This window comes from Falco punctatus (genome assembly GCF_963210335.1).
Source record: "Falco punctatus genome assembly, chromosome: 13".
Taxonomy (NCBI): domain Eukaryota; kingdom Metazoa; phylum Chordata; class Aves; order Falconiformes; family Falconidae; genus Falco; species Falco punctatus.
The window spans coordinates 19,573,811-19,587,849 of record NC_137593.1 but is presented as its reverse complement, the minus strand read 5'-3'; the positions used below and the strand labels follow the sequence as shown (position 1 = coordinate 19,587,849).

The 14,039-nt window shown below is 38.8% G+C and overlaps 1 protein-coding gene across 6 annotated transcripts in view; it reads left to right on the top strand.

The window, feature by feature from the left end:
* Window positions 1-249: 249 nt before the first annotated feature.
* Window positions 250-14,039, top strand: part of NYAP2 (neuronal tyrosine-phosphorylated phosphoinositide-3-kinase adaptor 2) — a 151,802-nt gene continuing 138,012 nt past the window's right edge. For 3 of the 6 annotated variants that reach the window (XM_080409934.1, XM_080409933.1, XM_080409936.1), the window contains exon 1: window positions 7,305-8,116. In XM_080409934.1, the coding sequence (XP_080266060.1) occupies window positions 7,854-8,116 (263 nt within the window). In that variant the 5' untranslated portion in view covers window positions 7,305-7,853. Of the gene's footprint in view, window positions 558-804; window positions 1,303-7,304; window positions 12,931-14,039 lie in introns of those variants that run through there. The other 3 variants (XM_080409935.1, XM_080409937.1, XM_080409938.1) reach the window with 3 other exon arrangements.

The following is a 14,039-nucleotide window of genomic DNA, read 5'->3' as shown; positions in this document are numbered from 1 at the left end:
AGTCTAATCTGCGTCAGCAGTAATTGTGTGCCTTGCACTGCTTTTCAGTGAGGGTGAGTGCAAAAGATACATCAATATGAGGTATCAAACTGAGGCTTAGATCTTCCTTTTAAGTGGCTGCTCATTTTCTTGAGCCATAACATGGGCTAAAGGTTAACTGACACATTCTTCGTGGAAGAACAATCTCTTTTTTTGGGAAGGGAGAAGGAGGGGGGAAGGGCGTTGTTTCATATTCGTTCCTACCTATAGCCTAAATGTGATGTACAGTGCCGTTCATGCAGATTGTTTTTTTTCCCACTGGATTATTTGCTAATCAGACTTCAGTGCAGTGGAGCTCAGAGACTGTGCCTAGCTAGGCGGCTCTGCCGGGCGCCCCAGCCCCGGCGCCGAGGACCGAAGCGGCTGCCGCGCTCCGGGCGCCGCCGCCGCCGCCGCCGCCCCGGCGATGGGCCTAGCGCGGGGGAGCTGTCCGAGGTGCTAGGATGTGGCTGCGCGGGGGGTCAGGGCAGCCGGATTGCGGCAGGAGAGGAGCCCCACAGTCCTGCTGGCACCCGAAGGTAGGCTTGCTCTTTGTTTGAGAATCCCTGATTAATCAACAGCAGCACCAACAGACTAAGGCAGTTGGAGAGAGCAAGCCTGCCTGTAGTCACGGGGGAGAGAGAGAGAGACGATGCCACGAGCTAGACTGCCTCAGACCTTCTGTATCTAAGTGGCAATGAGAGACCGAGCATCTTTCCTGCTGCAAGAAGCCATTTGGATAGGATGTTTTCTATTCCTTATATTCCTTTCTTTTTGTCTCCACAGAACATATTCAAATGAGGCACCTTAGAAATCTCTGTGTTAGTGCATATGATGGTGCTCTAATCTTCTGTGTTGTAAAGTGGGTAAAAATCATCCAGTTTCTTCTCTGCTGGACCTCCAAGCAGGGTGTTGTTTTTACCCTCCCATTATCTGTGCCCTCTCTTCTCTGAATGTGGATTTAAAGAAGCAAGCACCTGTCTTCTCTTGCCACTGCATTTTTTAAAAGCCAAACTTTCCATGTCATTTTAATTGTATGCTAAGAAGATCTGTAATGTAACACACTGACTTATAGTGATGTCGAATTCTACAATCTGGGCGATTTTGCCAACAAGATTTAATGCACTTTAACTGAAGAAAAAACTGAACCTAACTGCAAATCTATTTCTTATGGTGCTGAAATATCCCTTCCAACTGCACTGAGATAACCACAGGAAAGGGCTTTTACAGGCAAAAGTCACCTTTGATTATTGCACTTAGCAGTCCCCGTGGACTTAAATTTTGGTACGTACATATTTTAATACATTATATAAGCATGCTAATAAAATATGGTGCTGATTAGAATGAAAAAAATAATATTACAAAATGAAATAATGAGTAGTCAGAATGCATAATGATGAAATTGCATGTATTTTTAGAAGGTATTAATCAAGCCATTGCCAACGTAAAAGATGAAGTCTATTTGACTGTTTTTGTGTACTTCACATGTTGACTGTGCTTGTAATAGAGACATTTTGCATCTGGATTTCTTTTTTTGTTTGTAAAAAGCACTGTTAAATAATAAAAAACATTCTTTGCTATTTTCTGATGAATTAATTGAAATAATTTCCAACATCTGTGTTAGTTACTTATCAGACCCACTGCACCATTAATATTTTACAGCATCTTAACATGATGCTGGTGGTAGTGAAATCTCCATTTCATTTTCTTAAGGAGGAGGGAAAAAATACATCCTTCAGCAAGAAGCTCACTCTTTCCTCTGAGTTCAAATGCACTCCTGTTTGCATATAAAATGTGTGTGTATGTCTGTGTGTGTTGTGTGGTTTTATTTTTTCTTGTTGTTCATAAGCCTTCTGCATAATACTGGGATGATATAATGTCGTAATTGCACTTTTAAGTGTTGTCTATTCTGAATCTAGATTTGTAATTGTACAAGATCAGTGTGGTTAGGAGGAAGCATTATTTTCTTCAGGAGATAAAAGTGATAAAAGTATTACTGTATTGCAAAGTAAACAACAGCTCTCTACATTCTGGAGTCATAGAGGAGTCATTGTTAGCAAAGACCTTTTCCCTTTTCAAAAGGCACTAATAAGGGAGCCAAAATTCAAGGCTCAGGGAATTTTTTTCAGTTCTTAAAACTACAGGGAGCATAACTTTTCCCTATGAAGGGTGGGTCGTCTATAGAAACAGACTATTTCTTTAAACCCATGCAATAACATTTCCATTCTACTGAAGGAGCCACTTTTAACCTCTTTAAGTGAAGGGCTTGGCATGGCTTAGCTTCAATGATTTCACCCAAGTGCTAGAGCAGTATAATGAGGACAAGGTATATAATCTGTAATTTCAGTCAAAATACAAAGTATATTTTATACTTTCAAATGAGTGTAATGGCTGTTTTTCTTTAAATATCTGCTTTAAAAGTTGTCAATTGATAGATAATAGGAAACCTGCAGCCTATTTCAGAAGGTCTTTCTTCTTTGACATTAGAATTTAATGCATCACTGTGTGTGAAAACAGTTATACCAGCTCATTGTTAAGAATGAGCAGGGAATGCAACTCTAAAAAGCATGTCTTAGTAATTTGTCTCATCACATTCAACTGTTTAGGTATTTCAAAGCTCGCTTGGTGTAAGGCACAGTTATGATAAGAGACAGAGTTCTGCAAAGTAGCCTCTAGTACGTTTTTCCATCATTGAATTTTTTCTTGGTTGCAGTGAAAGTATTCTTTGTACATCCAATACCATTAGGTCCTTATTAGTGCTGCTGTGGTCAGCAGTTTATGAAAATTGGATATGGCTGGTCTGCCTACTTTGCTGTTACTGCCTTGCATGCAACTAGAATGCACAGCTCAAACTCAAGGGTTGAATGGCTGATTAGCATCCCTGACTTGTGCAGAATCCTTCCGATATACTGAATTTAGTGGAGGAAATTGACAGGTAATGTGAAAGAAGATGTGTTCTTAAAGAGAGGAGACAGTATTTGGAAGGGAGACTGGCAGGACTGGAGAGATGGGTAGACCTTTATAAATTAGGGGTTGGACTCAGGACTACGGGCAACCCCACTCTTGTGTTTCCAAGCTGTGTTCTCCTATGTTAATTTAAAAAAAAAAAAATCACGATGGTTTGGAAGAAGGCAATCAGTGCCTTTGTCATTACTTTTAAAAGCTCCTTCAGTTTAATTTCAGCATTGCCAATTTTCAATGCAGCACAGCTGCAGCTTATGGCTGTCAAGCATGCTGAAAAGCAACTGATATTTTGGGGATCCTCATGTGAGTAAGAGGGAGAACTGCATGTCTGAATATGAATGGATAGCATTGCTTTGATACTGTGATACTGGGTCGATTAGTCCTCATTCTTAATTCAATATTTTTGCACACTGATCATATGAAAAGGAGGTGGTTTGGGTTTGACCAAGAATGCTATGTGTTTGGCATCAGAGCAAAGAGTTACATTAGAAGTAAGGTATGCAACAGTCTCGTGAAGCACAATGCATTATTCTCCCACAGAATTTTTGTTTGAATGATACAAAGATCTTGAATTTAGTTATGTAAATATTTCTAGCCAAACCAGTAAAGGGATTGCTTGCCCTTGCCAGTAAACCAGATGCACTGGCAGGGAAGAAAAAAAAATTATTCTCGCTTGCTTTACTCCTCCCATGCTGACAGCTGATTGCCTGGGCCACGACAGTGCGAGCTGCTCTGTGCTCCTTTGCCAATATCCTTCTGATCTGGGGATACCTGGAGGGGCAGGTGCCAGTAGCATGGTTGGCTTGTTTTCTTTTCTTTATTTTTTTTTTTCCTCAATGAGGTTTCAGGTAGTGTTAGTTTGACCTTCAAGAGGCAAGGTGAACATGTTGGAGAACTCTTTCTTTATGTCCCTGCACTCAGGTGAATTTCCAAACATATTCATGTTCAGTGAACACTCGCCACAAAGTTCCTCCAATCAATTTTTGTTGACTTCTCAGTATGCTGCCTTCAATAGCTGAAATCCAGGGCTTTTCCTCCTCCCTGCTGTCTCCTTCTGTTCCTTCACAATGAGGAGGAGAAGAGAAAGGAGTGTCAAAAGAACCTCCCAAACAGAGCAACTCCCAGTTATAATTTTCTAGGGTTGCTTGGTTTCAGAAAATAAAATGCACTGAAAATAATTTGATTGCAAATACACAGGTGACTCTACATGGTCCTTGTTATCAGCTAACAAAATACCTGACCACAGTATGCATGTCAGGAGTACCAAAATGGTGGTGCCTCACCTACAACTTGCATTTACATATTTTTAATCAACTATAAATGTACTCAAAACAGAACGCATGCTTGTACTTGTATCTGCCCTGGCAGATGGTTGGGAATTGCTCACTGCCTGAGTTTACCAGTCAGCAGAACCTTTGATCAAAAGTTGATCAGTGCTGTCCACACAATTTCCAAGGAGGGTGACAAGAAGCAATACATGGGACTCAGTGGGCCACATGTATTGGTTGCAGCCTGTTGCAGTTATAAAGCACATTTATTAAGGTAAGATAGTATCTCTGAAGTGGCATTAATACCTGTAAATAAAATTGGTCCTAATGTGCTGTATAGGGAATACTAATACTGTAAAAATGTTTACAGTAATTAGTTAGGCTTTTTGCTCCAGCTGTTTGCATTTTTATTCCCTGTTTAAGCATAGCATGCACAACTATCCAATATTATTAAATGCAATGTGGCTGTAAAATACCATGCATGCAGGAGGTACATGGGTTTTGATCCAAAAAATGCTTGTGACTTGTATAGATGTTTTTCAGAGTTAGTGCCATAAGAGCCGATTCAAGGTTTTGAAATACCTGGGAGAGCTGCAACCCCCTCCAGGAGTACCCCAAACTGAATTTGGTGTTATGAGCATGCAAGCATCAACAGTCACAGTGGGACTTCAGTAGCTACAGTTGCTCAGTACTGTTGCAGGATTGGACCCCTGTTAGGACAAAGAATATAACTTGATCTGTTTATTAAATAGTCTGTCATTCTGCGTGAGATTAGTAATAGGAAACATCAGTGATAAACAAGCATATAAAGTATCTGGTCAGTGCATGCAGCAGAATAAAGGCTTTTTTATTTCAGTCCTTTTGCAATTGGAATGACTTTATCGTCTCGTGTGAAAAGTAAATATAATAAAAGGAGATTCAGCATATCTTTCAATGTCAGCTCAATTTTGACCTCAAAAAAGAAAGAGAAACAATGAGAAAAAATATGTGGTGGTGGTGTCCTAAAATAAACTATGAAGCAGATCAAGCTCTGTATGTCTCAGGGAAAAATGGATCAGAACTGCATTTATTGAAAGCCTGATGAAGTTATATTCAGTATAAAATTTCACATTATATTTCAGGAGAAGTCACTGGAGAAATCAGTAGTAAAACTGCCATTAAGGTGGCTAGGGTGGGGGTTCTTTGTTGTACAGGTTTATCTGAATTTAATTCAACATACACAGAAACTAGGCTTTACTGAAAGTCCAAAATGGAAAATAAAGTGAAATAGCCATCTACTGGGGAAACTACCCAGACTTTAACCATCAAAAGGCACATATCATTTGCGCAGTTCAGAGACAGTGGAGTTAGAGCTGTCTATTTTGTTAGCATTGTTTTTAATCAGGTAGGTAGGCTTCAATCAGGCTGTAGACAGAGATTCTTAGGAAGGACTATGGTATCTGGACTTACTTTTGTTAATCAGAAAAGTTAGGAACTGGTCTAAAATGTCTACTGAAGCATCAGTAACATTGATAGAGTCTGTTTAGCTCATTGTCAGCTTCACAATTCACTCCTTTGCAGATGCTGTACCACTATTGGTGAATATATAGAATGGCTCAATGCATATTCCAACCCAGTGGAGTTCTAGCCACTTCCAAAGTGAAAGCTCTGTGAAATTGCATGCATGCACATTGGGCTGCACTAAGACCTCCTTCACTGGTTTTACCCTGCAGGGATTAGTAGGCGATACTGATACCCATGCCTGAAAATACTTAAAGATCAATTTAGTGACCCTGAACATCAGCCTTACACTCATGTTCAGGCTTAGCTGATAGAAAAGGTTGTCTTGGGAGGTAGAAGAGACGATAGGAGCAAATCTTTTGCATCCTCTGAATCTTCATGATTTTAACAGTGAGGCTACCATTGTACAGAAATAATTTCAGTATAGAGACACTGAGAATAATAGGAAAAAAATATTGGTGTTCTTTTTAAGCATTAACTGCTTGAAACCAGCTGCTTCTTGCCATTGCCACTTCAAGTGATCAAAAACAGGAAAAAAAAATTAAAGGGTAGAAAAATATCTCTCTCTTCTCTTTTCATCCCTGGCAGGTTGCTTACTCTATGGATGTAAAATCATTTCACTCTCGTGTTCAGGGGTGTGTCTGAAAGCCCAGAGTGGGTTACTAGAATCTACAAGAGCTTTTTTTTTTTTTTTTTTTGTAGAATCACTGCCTACTGTTATCAGAATTTTGCTTGCCCAGCAGTGTAATACATTATAATTATGGCCATATATTAGGAAATGGAGAAAAGATTTTTGGATGCTGATTACACAGGAACTCTGCCCCTAAAATCTGTGTGGAGACAGGATACTTGTTGTCTATTCAGTAAGATCACTTTTAGGTGCAGTGCTGGCATGGTTCTCAGGCTCATTCCGAGAAGTCACACCATCCTTCTTCGGGGAAGGGAAGGATGCTGTAGTAGTGAAGAAGCAAACATGCCTTAGAGAGTCTGAGTTCTGCTGCCAGGTCTGCTGGTGTGTCACTCGGTCACTCTCTGCATCAACTCAGCATTTGTAAGGTGAAGACCCCCCTCACAAGGCTCTGTGAGGATAATGCCATGCAAAATCATAATGTCTCAGGACGTTCAATAATGACTGTTTAAATAAGATGTCACAATTCTGTTTTATTAAAGCTGTATTTTACTTGTTTAACAAGTAGTTAATCCAGTTGCATATAATTTACATAGTATGTTTCTTGAAATTATACCTTGACTTCAGTTGCCTGTAGTATTTACTGATGTGTCTATACACCAGAGTTCTCACAATTTGCCGGGGGTCTCTGCTGAGTGGAAAACTTTTGGGGCCTTTCTGAGAGCTTTTAGGCTGCCTGCCATGGAGCAGAATGACTTAGGGATCTAAGTGTGTTTGTGCTTCATGCTGCTTAGCTGGAGGTGCTGTAATACCTGTGAAAGAAGTATGGAAGCTTGGAGAATTCAAAGCCTTTAGAGTTCTGAAGGTCCCAGCTCAGCTGGGATTTCTTGTCCGTTCTTGGAGCTTCAAGTGAACAATGTTGAGCAGGTTTTATGGGCTCATATCTATGTTACTAAGTAATATAGGAAACTATTCCACAGTATTTCTTTCCAGATTTTGAACCTGAAGAAAACTGTGAACTTTTTTGTTCCAAGAACTGGAACAGTATTTTTCATCTGAACTTTGGAATATCCTGCAGAATAGGAATTTTGTCTGGTGATCTGCTTTGGTGCAGCTTTATCTAAACTACAAAAAGGACCTGTTGTCCTGGGATGGAAGCCTTTTCGGTCCAATCCAAACCGAGATCCAGGGAAGGCAGTGTCATTGCAACTGAAGGGTATTAGGAAAAGGGAAGGGGTGGGAGAAAACCTGTTTGGGATTTGAAGAATGTATAACTCGATGGATCTGCATTGCTAGGAAGAAGAGACTTGGGTTTTATCTCATCTCAAGTAATGTTCTGTGTTCTGAATTGCTTTGTTTATTATCCTTTAGACAGGAGAAAGTCTAAAAAATTGTCTCTTACAGAGATGTTAATTACAATTGACACAATCTCGCTGTCATAAACCATAAGCTATTTTCCTACTGATTAAGGTATTATGTGTTTTTCAACCTGCAGGAAACGTTGCTTTCCTTTGTTCATTATCTCCTGCAAGATGATGAGTTCTAATCAGGAGGAGGTCACTTTGGGCGCTTTTCTCCAGTATATTGAAGATTTGGGGATGAAGGCCTATGATGGCTTGGTTATACAGAATGCATCAGACATTGCTCGAGAGAATGATCGCATGAGGAATGAAACAAACCTGGCTTACTTGAAAGAAAAGAGTGAAAAACGCCGAAAACAAGAAGAAGCAATAAAACGGTAAATATTTTGATAAAAAGATGAGTGGTCTGGCAAAGTGAATGAACAGTGAGGGGCTTGCTCTCTGATAAATGTGTGTAGACCAGTTGATTTCTAAGCAGCTTGCTGGTTAAAGCAGTACAGACCATTGGCCCATGTCAGGCTGCAAATTGCACATGTTTTACGTTGTGTAGATGTGATACTGAATGGTTCTGCATCGCTCAAAGGAAGAGCGTATTCCCTTCCAAAAGTATTCAGTTTGAGCATGTGTGGCATCTTCAGCAGGCGTGATTTGTAATAAAAAGTTTAGGTGTTTGGAATAGGAGATCTGGATCTAGTGGAAAACAGGTTCTTATTCACTCAGTGCTTTTAGATGCTTTTAGATGAACAGTGTGTATTTTGCAAAGATGTATTTGTGCGTGAGCTCTTGCAAGACAGGGACAGCCTCACAGGTCAAAGTAGACTCTCCTGGAGTTGATATTTTAAATCCAGTAAATTTTCAAAGGTCTCAAATTGCTGTCTGAGGTTTTACAAAATAATATATCTGTTATTTATGATTTCCTCACCATTCTGCATGCTCTGAAGTCAGTGAAAATACTGCAATCATTTAAAGGAAAATGGATCAAGCCCCTGATGGGCAGAACCCTATAATGGCTCTCCTTGAACAATTCCATTGATTTTAATTGACAGTTAATGAGAGGAGCACTCACATGACCTGTCCTCTTGTGCCAATGGATAGCAGTGAAAACTCTGCAGCCTTTTGGAGAGGAAAAGAAGGTTGAATGGCTTAGATATAAATATTTATTATGTACATATTTGCATATAAAAATTGCATTTTCTCAAGGAGAAGGAAAAATTGTGCAATACAGGTAAATCATCCATCAAAATGTTAAACTTTTATATGCAAATGAATGGCATATAAAAAAACCTGATAGGAGGTCCTTTGAATTTTTTCCCCCAGCATGAATCTTCTGTATTTCAGTTTAAGTGATTACATTTTATGCTATATCTTGGGTACTGTACATCCAGGTATAACAGACATGCTGTGCTGTGAACGTTCCAGCAATTCCTCGGTAGTCTGGTAATTTTGATGAATTGTTAAAAGGAAAAGAGCAGCACATACGGTTTGACAGAGGGAAAAGAAGCAATGTTTATTATTATAAGCATATAAGCAAATACATAATTATATAAAATTATATAAGCAAAATTATTATGGCTGCTTCACATTCCAGGAAATACAGTTTTATGGATTCTTAATAATTTGGTTGGGGGATAAAAATAATGTGAAATTAAGGTGATTAATGACAGCCCGTGCAATGTGCATTTTGGTACTTTCTGGACTGTTATCTTGTCAGCTCAACTTCTGGGTGATCTTTAGGGGGATTCAAACTGTTGGGGAGTGAAAGGCATAGGCTGCTTGTAGCAGGAGCTGTACTATTCACACCTTCATGAGAAAAAATGTTTTTCGTTGCAGCAGATTAATGCAGGAGGGTTTTTTTGTTTGTTTGTTTCACTTTATGCTGGATACACATCTGGTTTTATTCTTGCCATCCTCGTTTAGTGTTCATCTCTGTCTTGATTACTCAGCAGCTACATAAACTGCAGGATTTCCGAGAGGAAAGGGTAAAGAGACCCACCTGAAAGTATTTCTTAATATGATGGAGAGGGAAGTTAAGTTCCAGTTACATTAAGCAGAGGAAGGATTTTAATCTCTCTCACCTGTGAAGTGAGCACATAAAACTATGCTAGTCAATAAATTTAAGAGTAGTGAGATGAAGCATACTTTCTCATCTTACATTGCTGGCTCTTCCTCACTGATGAAAATAAAATTTTAAAAATTTGCAAATATTTTGTATTTATTGAAACATCATTATTTCATTAATTTAGCATTGGCTGGAAAAATAAATTCCCTAGCCTGTGTGGCAACTTCTTCATTTGGCGATAAGCTATATTAAACTGCAATGTATACAAATGTATTTAGAATATAGTCTTCAGGCATGACAGCTCATTATGTTGTGCTGTGGCTAACCTGTTTACATACACTTATGTATGTGTGACCATAAAGGTCACTAAGTGACAGAATAGGTTTTGTTATGAGGAAGTTTCTTGGGGCATGAGAGAGTAAGTTGTGGAGCTACTTCGTTCTTCATAGTCCTCTAGCCAGGCTTGTCTACCTAACTTGAATGGCGGTAACAATATTTCCTACGTTGTGGTTGGTTTGTGTGGTTTTATTTATTGATCTTGGCAAAGTGATTTGATGAAGAGTTCTGGATGAGTGCAGATGATTTAGGGCTGAGCCAAACCATGAATTTCTTGCTTATGCTAAACTGAGATCACTAAGAACAGAGCTTTTCTTTCCAGATACAGAGTCAGAAGACACAAGGAAGGTTACCAGCGATATAGTGGCTTTACCAGAGGAACAGCATGTATATGTATGTGGGCTGGAGTCATCAACATTATTTGAATACAGTGCTTTTCTCTGGGAAACCATCTTTGCAGTGGTCTCCTCTCTCCCCACTTGGTTTATCTGAGTAACACTGAATGGGGTAAACAATATCTGTTTGAGGAAACAAGGTAGGAAGAACACCTTTGGAAATCTTGGAAAACACTGTCTTCGAGTCTTTTTGTCTCATTCCTTTGTAAACTTGGAAAGGGAAAATTAGATATGTGTGATCAGTCATTGATTAGGAAAACTAAAAGCTATGGCAGACCAAGGGAGAACATCTGATTTGACTAAAGGAACCATGATGTCTGAAGTCACTTAGGCTGATTGCAATTGAGTCTTCTCCCTGTAGTAACCTCCAGAGATTCATTCAAGACTATGTTGTCTACTGAAACACAGCAGTCGGGGAAAGGTAAAGTAGGATTATTGATTTCTTCTTTGTTCTGTACTATATTCCTTATGTCTATATCTTATCTTGGTGGGTATTTATATTATCCCCAATTCCTGATAGTGTGGCCTAGATAGCAAGTGGTACATGTGTGCAGTTGTAAAAGTACTACCAGTCTAGGGACTACCAACAGCCAAAAACAATCTCCCTAGCAACAAGGGGGTCATCCCCTGTGATTAACTATGGGTAAATTTGGAGCAGGAGAGGGGGTTCCAGCAAACGCTCTGCTTTTGCTTGTGGGAATTAAAATATAGCGGCTGTAAGTCTTTGGCACCTACTGAAAATTACCTAATAGTCCAATTATTGAATTTTTTGAGAATCTATTCAATTCTAGTGTTCAGATGGTCTCTTTTAGAAGAGGGTGATCATGTATATTAACAACATAATAATGAGTAATTTATTATCTAATAAAGTGGTGGTGTTCACATGCAACACTATTTGGAAGCAGCTGTTATTTACCTAAATCATCTCATAATCATGCTGAATGACTTAAAAGTTCATTGAAATGTATTAGCCTGAGCAGTTTGGAAACAAGATCTGAAAAAAGATGTAAAAAAAAAAAAAAAAAAAAGCCATTTGATTGTACATTTTGCCTCCCTAAGGATATATTTGTGCTTCTTCAGTAGCACTGATGTATCTTCAGTGTGATTCCTGGCTTGTCGTGTGTACTTCTGATAGGTTAATTGTGGGGAAAAGTGTATGGATCTATTGTACATTGCAGGGGATAAACCTCATTATATTGGATTGAAAAAAAAAAAGCAGCTAGTCTTTGTCTGATCTTGCTGGGCTGAGTCAGCTGATCTGAATTTCTGACCTAATTTTAGTATGGTACTTAGCAATCGTGCAGAGAAAATAAGGTTAATGTGCTGATCAGTAGCTGAGAGTAAGTCACAATAAATATGTTGGTATATATATTTTGGGCCTAATTTTTAGACCTTCCCCCCCCCCCCCCCCCCCCCATCTTTTATTTGTCTGGTCTCACTACTTGATCATTGTCTGTTCAGCCGGCTGTGTCCAGACCAAGAGAACAGACTGGCATATTGCCCACAGAGCTTATAAATTGCAAATAAAGTTACGAAGCAGTATCATTTTCACTGGCAATAAAGTTGCAGTACTGCGAGATGTACATTTGCCATGATACAATATCTGCTGTGGGCAGCGTTTCTGGGAACAGAAGGTAGATTTGCCTCAGCTGTTATGGGTGCCAGGGAAAAGGTGAGTATTTTGAGTTTACATAGGGCATCTGTTAGAATGAGCAGTTGATTCCTGACTCATCCATAATTGAAATGCATATATTTAGATGTTTTTTATCTATTATATATTGTCATGTGTGGATACTTCACCAGTGCTTTTTTTAGTTGTATAAATACACGATCTTGGTAAGAAACAAATAATGAACCCTCCTCCTTCTCTGAAGGCTGAGACATACTGTATTAATCATAGGGAGTGGCTGGGGTTGCACATTTTCATAGGAAATGTATGCTTTCAGGGTTGTGGCTTCTAGTTTTTAGGTGTTATTCAAGCTACTGTTTCTGTTGGGGAGGTCATCATTTTGATTTGTAACACTATGAAGATGTGATTGCTCTGGTGTAAAGCTTATGGTGTTAGTGGGCACGAATTTCTACCTATCAAATCCTGGACTTAGCCATCAAAAGATTTATTTCTACTTCTAATGGTTTCCCTTACTTGTAGCTCATTCTCAGCACCTAAATGGCTCTGTGGAAAGCCTTGTTTCTGCTTGTTGAGGGAAGTATCCAGACAGATGCTGTTAAGAGGAGGAGCTTTTAGGAGCACTGTTGTGTGCTAAAGCTAGCAGAAATGGGCCAGCCAGCCAGTGGCAGAGTTAAGCTCTTGTAATAAAAAAGGAATTGTAATGAACAGCTGTCATCCTAACCTCTCTTTCTTTTGGCAAATCAAATACTGAAGACTAACCCATCGGCAAAAGTAAGATCATATTTTCCTCTTGCTCTATTTTTTTTTAAGATTGTGGAAGTAATTCAATTGAGGTATTATCTGTCTGTAGTTTTCTGTAATTCCTGTCTTTAGGTTCCTTTGTGAACACGACATAAGTTATGTGTCCTTCAGCTAAGAGTTAAGTGTTATCAAGCGTGGGCAACAGCAAGCAAATATAAAAATATGTCTATGCATGGGGTTACTCACTACAAAAAGCTCTGTTCAGCTGAGAAAATACATGTAATCTTAAAGTATAGGGATGTGCTGAGGTGTTTCTACCAAAAGTTTTCTACCAGAATACAACATAAATTCAGTGAAATAACTTCATTATGAACTTTCTGTTTATAATGTTTTGGAACCAGAAGAATACTTTAGGTAAAAGAAAGCTTAAAGTACTGTTTCTTCTTTTTTTGAACATTTGTCTGCAGTTGAAATGTTGCATAGTGAACTATACATTTCTATACAGGAATACCTATGCTTGCTAGATTGCAATATGCTTACAGCCAGACCTCAAGAAAAAGGTGAAGGAAATGCAATAAATATTTTGGATCATGGTGAGGGGCTTAGTTGAAATACCTTCAAGGACATTATTGAGATGTTATAGATTACAAGCTTGTGAACCTTTTGTTACTGGTTTGGTGTGTTGGTTATTTTGTTTGGTTGGGGTTTTTTTCTGTTGTTTTTTTGGGTTTTGTTTGTTTATGTAGTTTTTCTTTTAATTGCAATATCTTGAGTTCACTCAGTGAATGTGAGTTTTGGATACGAGGTCAGTGGTATGTGCCCCTTTAATTAATGGGTACGTGTTATGAGGATGCTTAACTGTGGCACTGGTAGTTTTCGTTATCAACCTCCTGGACATATTGCACACTTATTTCATCCTTGATTAAATTATTGCTGTGATACCATCTTTATGGTGGAAGTTACTGATGAGGTCTGGTAGAGACTGATTTTTGTATGATTTCAAAACCTTTTTCTCGTGAAAATATCATAGAAACTCTTTCGATGTTGGGTTGATGTAGAAAGAGTAGCATTGATAGCTTTTTTTTTCACCAAGAGTAAGTAAAATGTTTGTGCAGTCAGTGACCTCCAAATGTATTTTT